The 16,797-nt window shown below is 44.0% G+C and overlaps 1 protein-coding gene across 2 annotated transcripts in view; it reads right to left on the bottom strand.

Moving 5' to 3' along the window:
- Nucleotides 1-16,797, bottom strand: part of VPS13D (vacuolar protein sorting 13 homolog D) — a 351,123-nt gene that overhangs the window by 171,537 nt on the left and 162,789 nt on the right. Inside the window, exons 37-45 of one of the 2 annotated variants that reach the window (XM_040429067.1) lie at nt 11,270-11,359; nt 11,034-11,174; nt 10,684-10,809; nt 6,533-6,607; nt 5,601-5,706; nt 4,635-4,787; nt 3,777-3,912; nt 3,386-3,433; nt 2,046-2,196 (exon numbers count right to left, since the gene is read on the bottom strand). In XM_040429067.1, the coding sequence (XP_040285001.1) occupies nt 2,046-2,196; nt 3,386-3,433; nt 3,777-3,912; nt 4,635-4,787; nt 5,601-5,706; nt 6,533-6,607; nt 10,684-10,809; nt 11,034-11,174; nt 11,270-11,359 (1,026 nt within the window). The remainder of the gene's footprint in view (nt 1-2,045; nt 2,197-3,385; nt 3,434-3,776; nt 3,913-4,634; nt 4,788-5,600; nt 5,707-6,532; nt 6,608-10,683; nt 10,810-11,033; nt 11,175-11,269; nt 11,360-16,797) is intronic. The other variant, XM_040429073.1, reaches the window with a different exon arrangement.

The following is a 16,797-nucleotide window of genomic DNA, read 5'->3' on the forward strand; positions in this document are numbered from 1 at the left end:
GCATTTTTGGTGCTAAACTCATTGACAAAAAATAAAGCACCCAGATGGAAAAGTCGGATTGCTGCAAAACTTGGCATGCAGTTATGTCTCAGAAAGCAATGTAAATTACAAGGGTGGTCCTCGCTGCCTTATAAAAAGGTCTCTCAGAGGCTGCTTTTGTGTAGTGTACCTCTTGGTGAGAGATCGCTGACTGCTAGACATAGGTTATGAGCAGTTAATCGACTTTCAGAGGGGCCACATCATTGGACTGAGAGAAGCAGGATGGTCATTTCGACAAACTGCCCAACATCTAGGCTGTTCTGACCTAGCAGTTAGGTGGTGTTGCGAGGAGTGGTTAAGAGAGGGTATGGACAGACAGCGAACAGGTTCCGGAAGACACAGACAGATCACCTGTTTCTGCTGGACCACTTCCAGGTGCTTAGCAGAAAAAAATTTTGTGTCACAGCGCCCACTTGGTGCCCTACCATTGACAGCCAGCCACTTTCGCCCTTGTTTGCAGTGGTGTCGTGAATGAGCAACCAGGACTTCTACTGACTGAAACTGTATGGTCACGGCTCTGTTTGAGATCCCACAACGGTTGGATTTGAGTATATAGAGACCTTGTGGTAAGTGCTTCAGTTCAGCCTTTGCTGTGGAGTGACAAACTGTCCTAACTGCTGGGGGTGGTGATCTAGGGAGCCATTGCATACGATAGTCAACCCTAGTAGTGATAAGAGGGAAACTAACGGATCCGTGATATATGCAGGACATTCTGGGGTCACGTGTGTTCCTCTCCTGGCAGGGCTTCCAACTGGCATTTTTCGCACATACACAGCAAGGGTTTTCCAGGAATGTCCACCAGATTACAGCACTTCCTTTACCTGCCCAGATTTGTCGCCAATCAAACATTTATCGGACCAGCTAGGATGCCAGCTTCATCAACCTACCTGTGTGCAGGATCTGTGGACAAAAGTGCTGCTGGATACCATAAGGAATGTGTATGCCTCCATGCCCAACCATATCTCATCTTGTATCCAGGCTAGAGGTGGTCCAGCAGGGGACTAAGGAGTCCTTTCAATTGTACAGTTTTCCCCAATAAACTTATTTTCTGTCAATGAGTGTATTTAGGGGTACATTACTGTGTAGTGTATATGCTTGCAGCACAAATATGACAAAAAACAACACTTTTCTACGTTTTTGTTCATATTTCACACTGAATAAATGATTCCTTGAGGATATTAGGGCTGGAGGGTTACCTATCAAGTGTAGGTTTAATAATTTTTACGTAATGTAGTGTATGTGCAAGAAAATGTAATTTGAACTAAATAATTGTGTTTTGTACATTTTTGCATATTTATGATTATTTTTTCACTGTTTAAATTCTTTTAAAGGGGTTTTCCGAGTGTTTAAAACTTTTCTATCCTCAGGCTAGCTCATTAGTATGTGATTGGTGGGGGTCCAACTCCCGGAACCTGCACCCATCAACTGTTTGAAGAGGCCGCAATGCTCACCTCATCCTACCAAGGACAGCACAATCCATTGGATAGCGGCTGTGCTTGTTATTGCAGCCTAGACCATGGTGACATCACTGGCCTAGCTCTTCAAACAACTGATCATTGGGGGTCCTGAGAGTTGGGCGCCCACTGATCAGATACTGATTACCTATCCTGAGTAGAAAATCAGTATTAAACACTTGGACAACCCCTTTAAGGAAAAACAATTGCCGCATCTCCACTTTTACACTGTCCTCGCCACTTTTCAAAAAGGGTGTGTGGCAAGGGCGGGGAAGAGGGCATGACCAGCCACAGTGACAAATTTATCTTCATTTACACCAGTTTTCGGGTGTAAATAAAGCCAGAAATCTACTGCAGCGCCGGTTAGGCACGCGGACTGCAGGAGGATGCGCCTAATTTATGACGAGGCGTGCACCTAGTCATAAATTAGGCGCATGCTCCGGCAGCGCAGGTGATATCAAGACAGGCGCAGTAAGCGCTAGCCTTCATAAATCTTCTGTGTCATTCACCCCCATGTTGTTAATAAAGTAGATGACAGCCGTAACTACTTACTGTCTGGGGCTGATGGGCTGTCCAGTCGAAGCTCCATAGGGATCTCAAGCTTGTTTTTTACAATCAGAGATGATCGGACAGTTACCACCTTACGAGCACTTCCCTCCATGGTGACAGCAAACAGAACACGCACTGGAGGCAATGCTGAGAACTGTAAAATGGACAGAAAAGTGGAAAAAGCCATTAGGACAGGTGGCCTATAACCAAAGATAAGTGACGGCAGCAATATGGAATAACAATATGAAGGTTGGCTCAGTGGTTAGCAGCACTGGGGTCCTGGGTTCCAATCCAACAAGGACAACATCTGCATGGAGTTTGTATGTTCTCCCGTTTTTGCGTGGGTTTCCTCCCAAACTCCAAAGACACACTGATGGGGAACTTAGATTGTGAGCCACTTTTGGCACAGCTTGATGCGGAATATGTCAGCGCTATATAAGTGTGAAAGATAACCCCCGCTGGTCACCAAATTGAAGAAGTTATGGCACATGGGTGTCCATCCTTCTTTTCTTATTCCTCCAGGAAATTTGCAAATGAATTAAAAACTGGGCGCCACCATTCTTTTATCAGGGTGTGACACTGTCAGAAGCGTGTAAGGACCCATTCATTGACAAAGGGAAATGTAACAACCTACATTTGCATTCCTACATTTGCAAAAAGAATACCAGCAGTAGTAATAGCACAATACACACATTTACGAAAACAGACATGACAGGTCCTCATTAAGAAAAAATAAAAATAAAAAATAAAAACAGGATTGTGCCATCAATGTAGCTGTAGGATGGTATTAGCACATCCTGTAATGCAAGGCCATTCCCAACAGCTCAGCCAAATTGTTACGTAATGCTTATTTCCAAGCAAATGTAACAACAGAGTGCGAGGGACTAAGGTCAATCTTCAGCAATGAATATGACATTCGTACAAGGAAGGAGAGCCATCTGTAAGAATCACCCTGATAGAGAGGACCCTTCAAAATAACTACACCAACCACTGATAAACCCTTGACTAACACATTATTAAATTATTGTCCCATAAACTGCAATCCATCATGACAATCTAAACCTCAGAAAAGAACTGATATGGACACACAAACCATATGGGGGAGATTTATCAAACTGGTGTAAAGGAAAACTGGCTTAGTTGCCCATAACAACCAATCAGATTCCACCTTTCATTTTCCAAAGGAGCTGTGAAAAATGAAAGGTGGAATCTGATTGGTTGTCTATGAGCAACTAAGCCAGTTCTACTTTACACCAGTTTTGATAAATCTTCCCCTATGTGCCTATACTATATCTCAATTCTGAATAAGACAACTTATAAAGAAACAAGCAAACATGACTTACATAAACCTGAGGATGTATAATGTTAGTTCTGCTTATAGGGCTCCCAACCTATTAAAAAAAAAATAGTATAATGTGCAATGACAGCAAGAGACATTATAAGATGTAGATATATACATATACATACAAGATACACTAACTGGAATTTACTCTATCCACTATTTCTGTCTCTACTCCAGTTTAGAGATATGAAATTAAAAAATATTAAGGGTAGGTTAACACGGAGGATTTTGGCAGTGGGTTGCAGCACGGATTCTGTGCGGAAAACTCAGCAGAATCTGTGCTAAAACTGACACCCATTGTTTTCAATAGGAGGCAGGGCCACAGTTCACGTGGCCGAGGATTTTTGCTGTGTGGTTTTCGAGAAAATGTATAACGGCAACAAGTGTCTTACCGATGACGAAGATGAGTTTTTATCAGGCGCTGCGTAACGGAAAAAGATCCCGACTTTATCCACAGACACGGGGCTGACTTGTTCCCAGCCGCTGACCCGCACCTGCAGCTGGTGAATCCGCAAGTCATGGGTGTGCCTGCAAAGAAATGCTGGGTCAGTAAGAAAGGAAAGTACGACCGTAAAAATTATATTTATTCAAACCCCCAATTAGCATACAGCGGGAGTGGTGAAGTCAGAGGGTGGCGCCCTCTTGCCTGAAGTCAAGGTTACCAGGCCCAAATCTTGCCCATGACTGACGGAATGATTTTGCCTGTCCTAGGAAACGTCGATCAGCAGAGAAGGGGCAGGATTCGGGCGTGGATCATGTCCCATGTAGTGGCTGCTGCATGGCTGAGTTGCAGCCAAAAGGCACAAGTCCTGACAGTCTGCTAACGAAATAAGGGAAGAGCTAACTAATGGCTGTTCGTTATCAGTCACACAGATTGTCTGAAACCAAACATGAAGTTAGCACGTATTTTCTGAGCAGACAGGGCAAACTTGTGCATTTTGGCATTATTTCAGCCGCAGTTCGACCATGCGCAAGATGCTATTTGGGACATCCCCTTAAGGTTCCCTGGATAACAACGATAAATCCAGTAAAGACCATGAATATCAATGTTATGAGTATGTTAGTAATGCAATAGCTTCTGATCATAGACTCGTGGCTTTTTTTGCAAAAATGTCCTAGTTGTTACTGATTTAAAGACAAGGCAAGGATGCCCAAGGCAAATCTCTGCTTGAGTCATACCATGAAGGTCCTTCCAGAAATACTGCAATGTATGGCCCCTCAGCCGCACTGGTCTATCACAGTCATGTTACCTGTGTCTAAGCTTCTCTCTGGTTTCAAATTCAAATGGAATCTCGTCTCCCGGGGGCACCTCTCTCCACTGACTCACATTGTGAGCGTCATCCAGGAAATCTCTGTCACCGTCTGAAACAACTTCTGGGCTCCCGCTATGTGACAGAGCAGCCCTGCAAAATACAAGCAGTAAAAGCAATTCAATCATGTTTGTGTGTTCTCAGTACCGACAATCTGTAGGAAAAAAATGGATGGCACACCCCATGCTGTGCACTGATTTACTGCTTCTCAGTATCCTTTATAATCATCTCCATTGATGCACTTTGTATATGTTATAATCGAAAGGCGGAGGCCAACTCACCACGTCACAGTGGTGTCTTATCAGTGGGTCCCTACTCTAAATTAAGGCAGTGCCACATGACGACTACCGCCGCAACATAGCACTTGCAGGTGGAGAAACCCAGGAAGGAACACCCATGCTATCAGGCTAAGCCCCCATGGCACTGTGCCCCATCAACTTACAGGCCCAGCACAACAGCAACTATGCAGTCCAGGACAATTTGAACAGATCTGAGGCCACGCTGACGAGGTGAGCGGGGCTATGCAATATATACTAAGTGCCTCAAGGGAGATATTTATAAATGGTGCTGAGAGGCATTAGATCAATGTAAGGCAAGTGGATATGTGATCCAAGTCTTTTTTTTTCTACAATATTGTATCTAGGGCTGCAGCTATCGACTATTTTTGCAATCGAGTTTTCTATCAATTAATCCGAGTACTCTAATAAAAAAATAACTAATTAAAAGAACGTTTTTCTTTATAAAAATAATAAAATAATAATTCTAGAGAACATAAATTGTGTCATTCCGCTGTTATTCCTCCAGAAAACGAATAAGCAGACTGACAGCTAGGCCTTATTATTCCCATTGCCGAAGGAGAGTGCCCCTATACAGTCTGCCATCGTCAGCACCGACAGTGCTACTTACCTCGTGGGCGTTGTAGTTAAAGTGGCAAACCACAGGGTGCAGCCTGTATGATTCCTGAGAGCAAATGGTATAAATGGCTGCCTGCGCTTTGGCGTCTTCATTTCAACTGCACATGAAAGAACAGAGAGCAAAACATGAACTGTTACTTATCTATCATATTGCACAGAAGAGAAGCCATGGCATTATACATCCCAACCTACTCCACAGGGGACATACATGAGAGCGATATCAAATGTAGAGACGGGAAGATCTGAAGGGCTGACTCAGGTCACACACGTCAAGTCAAAAACCATGCCGGGTGTTTGTTGGTCACAAAAGGCAGCTGTTAAAGGGGATGTCCAGCGGGATTACATTTTTTTTTTATATTTGGTGCAGAACAGGGTTAAAAAAGCATTACTTACCTCACTGATCCCTACTGCTGATGTTTCTAAACTTGCTGCTGGGTCCCCACTTTCTGGTTCCAGCTCGACGTGCAGGAAATACCTGTTCAGCCAATCACTGGTTGGGACGGGTCACTCCTGTGGCCAGTGATTGGCAGAGCAAGGGTCTATTGCCATTTCCAGGACCAAGAAGTGGAGACCAGTGGGGACCTAGTAAGTGTTGAACCAGCAGCATTTGGAAAGATGTGAGGGATGTCATTCTATATTATGCATAAAAAATGTAATCCCAACAAACAAACCCTATAATGGACTATAGTAAACGGTTGGGTTCACTAGAGTGAGAGCTGATCTTTGTAAGCAGTTCTTAGGACTGGCTAATTGGGAGGGGGTACAGGAGCGGAGGACCACTTCTGTGACGCCTAAATACATAGCCAATTATACGTAGCTCATATGGAAATGGGTGATCTTGTTGAGTGACTGGCAGATTGCATTTGAAGAAAGCCATCTAGAAGTCACTTTCATACATGTCCCCCTATGATTTTAGTACTGTACCTCTAGCATAGACCTGATGTTCTAGGTTAGTCAGACTGGCTGTGCTCCTAGTTCTAAGGTAGGATAGAGGAAGGCCTTGGAGACAGGAAAGGAAAAGTTAGAGCGCATGAAAAATGGAAGCAAGGGAAACAGTCAGGAAATCTGCATTACACGGCACATGGGTTAGGAAAGGAACACAGTGAGAAGAGCGTGCACTAACCTAGGAAACCATAGAACAGCAATTTCATTCTGATTAAAACACCATTCTGAGGCTGGTTTTAAGTAAAGCGGAGATTAGAAAAAAAAAAAAGAAAAAAAAAAAGTCTACTTCTTTCCTCCAGAAATAGGGCTAGTCTTGTCCCAGGACCATGTCTGGTATCACAGTATTTAAGTCACTGGGGCTGACATGGCCTATGGACAAGCGTGGCGTAATTTCAATTGGGGAAAAAACGAAATCTCATATGAAACCTGGTCATGATTACAATAGAGAACTGCATAAATAGCAGTTCCCTTAAATAACGTTATCAGAGATGTTCTATGTAGCCGTGGGTGCTGTACAGGGTTAACAGGCTGGCCCTAAGGGAATATTAGCCCAATGCTGACCAGTCTTTAACCCCTTAAGGACTCGGCCCTATTTCACCTTAAGGACTTGGCCATTTTTTGCAAATCTGACCAGTGTCACTTTAAGTGCTGATAACTTTAAAACGCTTTGACTTATCCAGGCCGTTCTGAGATTGTTTTTTCGTCACATATTGTACTTCATGACACTGCTAAAATTGGGTAAAAAAAGGCACAGCAGCCCCCCGATCGGAGAGGGAGGGAGCTCCCTGAGCTGTTAACCTTTTCCATACAGCGGTCCATACGGACCGCTGTATGGAAAGGGTTAAACGGCTGACATCGCATCGCCGATGTCAGCCGTTTATACCAGGGTGCCAGCAATGTGCTGGCACCCTGGTATATCCACTGAACACCAATGAATTTTCAAGGGGAGGCGGGCGGGGGATCGCGATCCCGCCTGCCGCACCGCCCGCCTCCCGCACCGCCCGCAACCCTCCCACCGGGCTAAAATCACTCGGGGGTGCAGGGGGGGGGGGGGGGGGATACAGATAGATTTTGGGCACTATAAAGTTTCTGATCCTCGCGGTCAGGGACCGCGGGGATCAGAAACTGCAGAAATCGCAACAAACCGCAGGTCTGAATTGACCTGCGGTTTGTTGCGATTGCCGACATGGGGGGGTCACGGGACCCCCCCGCGCATTTAGCCTAGGTGCCTGCTCAATGATTTGAGCAGGCACCGTGTTCCGATCACAGCCGGCCGGGCGGCAGTGATCGGAACAACACATGACGTACCGGTACGTCATGGGTCCTTAAGGACTCGGGAAACATGCCGTACCGGTACGTCATGCGTCCTTAAGGGGTTAAAGGGGGTATATAAGGATAGCGGGGGAAGTCTGATCAGCGTGGACCCTAGCGGTCGGACCCACACCGATGACAAGCCCATGCTCCTCGCTTGAATGGAGCAGCAGACACTTATACGTTTGCTGCTGCATTCAACACAACGGGAGATAGTTGAACGCTTGTACTGAACTATCTCTGGCAATCTAAAAGAGCTAAATGGAGCAGCAGTGCGCATGTGTGAACACGGCTCTATTTAAACTAGAGAGCATGGGCCTCCATTCTTGTGATTGGAGAGGGCCCAGTCAGTCGGACCCCCGTCAATCACACACTTATCCACTCTCCTGTGGACAGGGGTTAAGTTGTCTTGAAGGAGTTGCCTCACTTCACCAAATGGCATTTATCCATGTTGCTTTCTTTGTTGGCTTTCCATCACCTTATACATTGCCTGTTACCAGGGTATGACCACCCTGTAATCCAACAGCGGTGGTCGTGCTTCCACACTATCAGAAAAAGCACCAGTCTCTCTGGCGGCCAAAACTGTGGCACATAGCCCTCCGCTTTTTCCTATATTGTGCAAGCATGGCCACTGCTGCTGGATTGGTCATAACCATGGAAATGAGAAGCGTATTATGTGAAAAATGAATCCAGCCAGCAAGGGAGGCCATACATTAGTAACTACCTTGTAATACCTTTCTCTACAATAAATATGCCATTGGCTGAAGTGAGACGACCTCTTTAATGGGTAAACCCCTTTAATGGCAGCCTGTTTGCCATAAAACAGCCTTTGGGGGTACCGTGGGGTGCACACCTGGTCATTCTCTGTGATCTTGGTCGAGGCACTTACCATTATACATTTTTACAATAAACAGCCTTTGTCTAAGAGGATTGAGTAAGAGGTAAGAGTTTAGCAGGACACAGTGATCAATTTATTTTAGGGGTCACTAAGAGTTTAGCAGGTCACAGTCAAATGTGGAGAAGTTCTTAAGTGAAACATAGTAACTACATTGTATACTAGCATGATGCCCTTAACCCTTTGGATACAGGAGTTTTTTTTTCGTTTTTATTTTTCTTCCCTATCTGCCTGGAGCCACTTTTTTATTTTTTCCGTTCACAAATCCATATAAGGGCTTGTTTTTTGCAGGACAAGTTGTACTTTCTAATGCCCCTATTTAATATGGAATACAATGTAGTGGGAAGCGGAAAAAAAATTCCAAATTGGCTGGAATTGGAAAATATTCAATTACTCCACTGTTTTACAGGTTTTGTCCCTACAGCGTTCCCTTCGTGGCAAAACTGATCGGTGCCCCTCATTCTCTGGGTCAGTACGATTACAATGATACTACATATGTAGATGTTTTCTATGTCTAAATAGTGTAAAAATAAATTAAGACTTTGAAAAAAAATATATATTTATTTTACATCACCATATTCTGACCCCCATAACTTTTTTTTATAATGATATCTACTGAGCTGTGTGTGGGCGCATTTTTTGTGGGACGATCTGTAGTTTTTATTGATACAATTTTGGAGTGTGTGTAACATTTTTTTTATATTTTTTTGAGTAAGAGAAGCGATATTGGAAAAATATTTTTATATTTTAATAGTACTGGTGTTTTTGGACGTGTTGATGCCAATGATGTTTATATTTTTTGCTATTTATTTATTTTTATTCTACAGAAAGGGGGAGGGTGATTAAAAATTTTAAAATGTTTTTATATCTTTTTTTTATTAACTTTTTTATGTTTTTGTAGGCAGTTTTTTTTTATTCAATATTACCAATGTTTGATAGAGAAGCATGATAATAGCTGAATTGCTCATTTCTTATTTTGGCCTGCCACCTGCTGGCCAACATAAGAATTGCAGCTCCAATATCCTGGGTCTCTTCAAAGAGACCCAGCATATTGTAGTCAATTACCGGCATCCTCATTGGCTGCAGAGGATGCTGGTAAGAAGCCCCAAAGCACGCCCTTCTGGGTTTTTGAGCTTTTAGATGCTGTGATCACACTTGACTGCAATCGGCATTATTGCAGGTCGTGGTCATTACCCGTGGGTCTCTGCTGTTTGAAACCGTGGAGACCCGCCGCCCTGCTCGCACATGTTCGCTATCAGCGCGTAAATGTACGGCGCTGGTAGCGAAAGGATTAATAAACAGATACCCCAGGGTCAGCTCCTCTCCAGCACAAGTGCCTATGAACAGAACAGTGATGATAATAGTAAATAACCCTCTGCTTCCATGCAGTTTTGTGTCACGATTAGCTTTTTTGCTTTAAAGGGTTTTGTCCCATCTCACCATTTCCACAGTCCTAAATGGCCGGGCTTATGGAAACAGCCGAGGCGGCCGGTGCTCCACTGTTTCCGTAGTTCCTGCAGATACAGAAACGCCGGTCTGCTTGGCTGTTTCTGGACACCTAGGGGTGGCGCTGGACCCATCTCACTGAGGACATGGAGAAATGGGATAAACCCTTAAAGACTTTTAATTTGCACAAAAAAGACAGTTGCACAAAAAAATGTCACTGACACTGCTCACCAAAAGTTGGAGATCTTGAAGTTGGAGAAAATGGTGCAAATTTTGGGGCAAATCTAAACTCGTGAGCAGGTGCAAATTACATTTTATGAGTTTAGGACAGTCCAAAATTTATTAAGAAGACTTTAGTACACACAATTGATGATCTGTTGTTTATACCTATAACAGTGGGAGTAGCCATCTACTATGTCCTTCATCTCTCACAGTACACCTGTCAAACGCTAGCTTGAGAAAGAAATCATTTACTCACTTGGTCCAATGCACGGAGGGTCTACAGAAGAACCCCTCCATTCCTCATTTCCAGTTTCTACCGTGGCCTCTTTCTCCAATTTACAGTAATCAGCCATCCAGGACTCCTTGGTGTTGACATATTGATCTACAAAGAACACACAATGAACATGATATATATCTACTCCGGAAAATACCTGGTTATGTGTCAGGGGCCCTTAGGTCCCTTCAGCTGATTTTGGGCGACTCTACTGCTGGAAACCACTGTGGTTATCCGTTTTGCAGCAAACTGAATTAGAAGCTGTAGTTTGGACATACTGATTCTTTAGAACAACCAGTGAAAATACTACATGAACGACACAGTGGACCTACCTATCAACACTGAGGTAATATTTATGTCCAAACGTTGCTTAGCCTTCAGATCAACCTTCAGACGAGAGGGGTGGAGACGGCTTGCCTCTTGCTGCTGCCACGAAATTGCAGATGGCCATGGCTCAATAAATGGTTCCCAACCTTGAATGAAATAGAATTATACTGGTAAATCAGAATCACAGGAAGCTTCAAGAGCTCATTTACCCCCCCCCCCCCAAACAAAACAAACAGTATACCTGACAGTTCCCGATTGTAGTAATCCCCTGAGAGCGTGAATTCGGCAGATCCATCAGGATTGGATACCAAATGTTGGAAAAAGTTCAATCCTAAAAAATAAATAAAAAAGTGACAATGATACCATTTACTCTATTTTGTCTTACTCTGTATTGTTTCAATGCACCACAATATGCATCATATTCCATTCCATATGTCCTCAACTTCATGCTAATTAGTATGATTTATATTAAGACACAGGTCTGCATAGGGGTCTTATACCCAAAATGGATATTTTTTACTCAGGACTATTTTCAAAGTTCCTTCACCCGTTCAAGCGACAGCCAGTTTGGCCAAAATGCCGGAGCCCCATTTTTTAAATCTCACATGTCACTTTATGTGGTAATAACTTTGGAACACTTTTACTTATCCAAGCCATTCTGAGAAAGTTTTCTCGTAACACATCATACTTCATGTTAGTAGTGAATTTGAGTTAATAGGTTTTACCTTTATGCATAAAAAAAAAAAATTTGCAAAAAATCTTGAAAAATACGCAATTTAGAAAATTAGAATTTCTCTGCTTTTAAGATAGATAGTGATACTTCATAAAATAGTTATTACTTTACATTCCCCATATGTCTACTTCATGTTTGCATCATTTTGTAAATGTCATTTTATTTTTTCAGGAGGTTAGAAGGCTTAGAAGCAAATTTAAAAATGTTTAAGAAAATTGCCAAAACCCGCTTTAACCACTTAAGGACCACAGGTTTATACCCCCCTAAAGACCAGGCCCTTTTTTACAAATCGGCACTACACTACTTTCACCGTTTATTGCTCGGTCATGCAACTTACCACCCAAATGAATTTTACCTCCTTTTCTTCTCACTAATAGAGCTTTCATTTGGTGGTATTTCATTGCTGCTGACATTTTTACTTTTTTTGTTATTAATCGAAATTTAACGATTTTTTTGCAAAAAAATGACATTTTTCACTTTCAGTTGTAAAATTTTACAAAAAAAACGAGATCCATATATAAATTTTGCTCTAAATTTATTGTTCTACATGTCTTTGATAAAAAAAAAATGTTTGGGTAAAAAAAAAATGGTTTGGGTAAAAGTTATAGCGTTTACAAACTATGGTACAAAAATGTGAATTTCCGCTTTTTGAAGCAGCTCTGACTTTCTGAGCACCTGTCATGTTTCCTGAGGTTCTACAATGCCCAGACAGTACAAACACCCCACAAATGACCCCATTTCGGAAAGTAGACACCCTAAGGTATTCGCTGATGGGCATAGTGAGTTCATAGAACTTTTTATTTTTTGTCACAAGTTAGCGGAAAATGATGATTTTTTTTTTTTTTCTTACAAAGTCTCATATTCCACTAACTTCTGACAAAAAATAAAAGCTTCCATGAACTCACTATGCCCATCAGCGAATACCTTGGGATGTCTTCTTTCCAAAATGGGGTCACTTGTGGGGTAGTTATACTGCCCTGGCATTCTAGGGGCCCAAATGTGTGGTAAGGAGTTTGAAATCAAATTCTGTAAAAAATGGCCAGTGAAATCCGAAAGGTGCTCTTTGGAATATGGGCCCCTTTGCCCACCTAGGCTGCAAAAAAGTGTCACACATCTGGTATCTCCGTATTCAGGAGAAGTTGGGGAATGTGTTTTGGGGTGTCATTTTACATATACCCATGCTGGGTGAGAGAAATATCTTGGCAAAAGACAACTTTGTATAAAAAAATGGTAAAAGTTGTCTTTTGCCAAGATATTTCTCTCACCCAGCATGGGTATATGTAAAATGACACCCCAAAACACATTCCCCAACTTCTCCTGAATACGAAGATACCAGATGTGTGACACTTTTTTGCAGCCTAGGTGGGCAAAGGGGCCCATATTCCAAAGAGCACCTTTCGGATTTCACTGGTCATTTTTTTACAGAATTTGATTTCAAACTCCTTACCACACATTTGGGCCCCTAGAATGCCAGGGCAGTATAACTACCCCACAAGTGACCCCATTTTGGAAAGAAGACACCCCAAGGTATTCGCTGATGGGCATAGTGAGTTCATGGAAGTTTTTATTTTTTGTCACAAGTTAGTGGAATATGAGACTTTGTAAGAAAAAAATAAATAAAATAAAATCATAATTTTCCACTAACTTGTGACAAAAAATAAAATATTCTAGGAACTCGCCATGCCCCTCACGGAATACCTTGGGGTGTCTTCTTTCCAAAATGGGGTCACTTGTGGGGTAGTTATACTGCCCTGGCATTTTCCAGGGGCCCTAATGTGTGGTAAGTAGGTAAATGACCTGTGAAATCCTAAAGGTGCTCTTTGGAATATGGGCCCCTTTGCCCACCTAGGCTGCAAAAATGTGTCACACATGTGGTATCGCCGTATTCAGGAGAAGTTGGGGAATGTGTTTTGGGGGGTCATTTTACATATACCCATGCTGGGTGAGATAAATATCTTGGCAAAAGACAACTTTTCCCATTTTTTTATACAAAGTTGGCATTTGACCAAGATATTTCTCTCACCCAGCATGGGTATATGTAAAATGACACCCCAAAACACATTCCCCAACTTCTCCTGAGTACGGCGATACCAGATGTGTGACACTTTTTTTGCAGCCTAGATGCGCAAAGGTGCCCAAATTCCTTTTAGGAGGGCATTTTTAGACATTGTGATACCAGACTTCTTCTCACGCTTTGGGGCCCCTAGAATGCCAGGGCAGTATAAATACCCCACATGTGACCCCATTTTGGAAAGAAGACACCCCAAGGTATTCAATGAGGGGCATGGGAAGTTCATAGAATTTTTTTTTTTTGGCGCAAGTTAGCGGAAATTGATATTTTATTTTTTTTTCTCACAAAGTCTCCCTTTCCGCTAACTTGGGACAAAAATTTCAATCTTTCATGGACTCAATATGCCCCTCACGGAATACCTGGGGGTGTCTTCTTTCCGAAATGGGGTCACATGTGGGGTATTTATACTGCCCTGGCATTCTAGGGGCCCTAAAGCGTGAGAAGAAGTCTGGAATATAAATGTCAAAAAAATTTTACGCATTTGGATTCCGTGAGGGGTATGGTGAGTTCATGTGAGATTTAATTTTTTGACACAAGTTAGTGGAATATGAGACTTTGTAAGAAAAAAATAATAATTTCCGCTAACTTGGGCCAAAAAAATGTCTGAATGGAGCCTTACAGGGGGGTGATCAATGACAGGGGGGTGATCAATGACAGGGGGGTGATCAATGACAGGGGGGGGTGATCAATGACAGGGGGGGGTGATCAATGACAGGGGGGGGGTGATCAATGACAGGGGGGGGTGATCAATGACAGGGGGGGTGATCAATGACAGGGGGGGTGATCAGGGAGTCTATATGGGGTGATCACCCCCCTGTCATTGATCACCCCCCTATAAGGCTCCATTCAGATGTCCGTATGTGTTTTGCGGATCCGATCCATGTATCCGTGGATCCGTAAAAATCATACGGACATCTGAATGCAGCCTGACAGGGGGGGTGATCAATGACAGGGGGGTAATCAATGACAGGGGGGTGATCAGGGAGTCTATATGGGGTGATCACCACAGTCATTGATCATGCCCCTGTAAGGCTCCATTCAGACGTCCGTATGCGTTTTGCGGATCCGATCCATCTATCAGTGGATCCGTAAAAATCATGCGGACGTCTGAATGGAGCTTTACAGGGGGTTATCAATGACAGGGGGGTAATCAATGACAGGGGGGTGATCAGGGAGTCTATATGGGGTGATCACCACAGTCATTGATCACGCCCCTGTAAGGCTCCATTCAAACGTCCGTATGATTTTTACGGATCCGATCAGTCTATCAGTGGATCCGTAAAAATCATGCGGACATCTGAATGGAGCTTTACAGGGGGGTGATCAATGACAGGGGGGTGATCAGGGAGTCTATATGGGGTAATCACCACAGTCATTGATCATTCCCCTGTAAGGCTCCATTCAGACGTCCGTATGATTTTTACGGATCCGATCAGTCTATCAGTGCATCCATAAAAATCATGCGGACATCTGAATGGAGCTTTACAGGGGGGTGATCAATGACAGGGGGGTGATCAGGGAGTCTATTTGGGGTGATCACCACAGTCATTGATCACGCCCCTGTAAGGCTCCATTCAAACGTCCGTATGATTTTTACGGATCCGATCAGTCTATCAGTGGATCCGTAAAAATCATGCGGACATCTGAATGGAGCTTTACAGGGGGGTGATCAATGACAGGGGGGTAATCAATGACAGGGGGGTAATCAGGGAGTCTATATGGGGTGATCACCACAGTCATTGATCATTCCCCTGTAAGGCTCCATTCAGACGTCCGTATGATTTTTACGGATCCGATCAGTCTATCAGTGCATCCGTAAAAATCATGCGGACATCTGAATGGAGCTTTACAGGGGGGTGATCAATGACAGGGGGGTGATCAGGGAGTCTATATGGGGTGATCACCACAGTCATTGATCACGCCCCTGTAAGGCTCCATTCAAACGTCCGTATGATTTTTACGGATCCGATCAGTCTATCAGTGGATCCGTAAAAATCATGCGGACATCTGAATGGAGCTTTACAGGGGTGTGATCAATGACAGGGGGGTGATCAGGGAGTCTATATGGGGTGATCAGGGGCTAATAAGGGGTTAATAAGTGACCGGGGGGGGGGGGGGGGTGTAGTGTAGTGTAGTGGTGCTTGGTGGTACTTTACTGAGCTACCTGTGTCCTCTGGTGGTCGATCCAAACAAAGAGGACCACCAGAGGACCAGGTAGCAGGTATATTAGACGCTGTTATCAAAACAGCGTCTAATATACCTGTTAGGGGTTAAAAAAAACACATCTCCAGCCTGCCAGCGAACGATCGCCGCTGGCAGGCTGGAGATCAACTCTCTTACCTTCCGTTCCTGTGAGCGCGCGCGCCTGTGTGCGCGCGTTCACAGGAAATCTCGGCTCACGCGAGATGACGCCTATTGGCGTTAGCGTAGCCTGGGGGAGCCGCCGCAATGACGCCTTTCGGCGTTAGCGTGGCGGCAAGCGGTTAAGGACCAGGTCAGTTATGGAGTCGCTTTGTGGGACTTCTACACCCCTCAAGTTATTCAAAACTGATTTTACAAACTTTGTTAAATCTTTAGGCTACTTTCACACTTGCGGCAGGACGGATCCAACAGGCTGTTCACCATGTCGGATCCGTCCTTCCGCTATTTCGCCGTACCGCTGCTCCGTCCCCATTGACTATAATGGGGACGTGCGGTGGAGCTCCGGCGCAGCACGGCGAAAGCCGCCGGACTAAAAAGCCCTGCATGTTCGACTTTTTAGTCCGGCGGCTTTCGCCGTATCACCGCCGTGCTGCGCCGGAGCTTCGCCCCCGTCCCCATTATCGTCAATGGGGAAGGAGCGGTGGTCCGGCGGCACGGCGAAATAGTGGAAGGACGGATCCGACATGGTGAACAGCCTGTCGGATCCGTCCTGCTGCAAGTGTGAAAGTAGCCTTAGGTGTTCCACAAGAATTAAAGCAAAATG

Source organism: Bufo bufo, chromosome 1 (assembly GCF_905171765.1).
Source record: "Bufo bufo chromosome 1, aBufBuf1.1, whole genome shotgun sequence".
In the NCBI taxonomy this organism is placed as follows: Eukaryota; Metazoa; Chordata; class Amphibia; order Anura; family Bufonidae; genus Bufo; species Bufo bufo.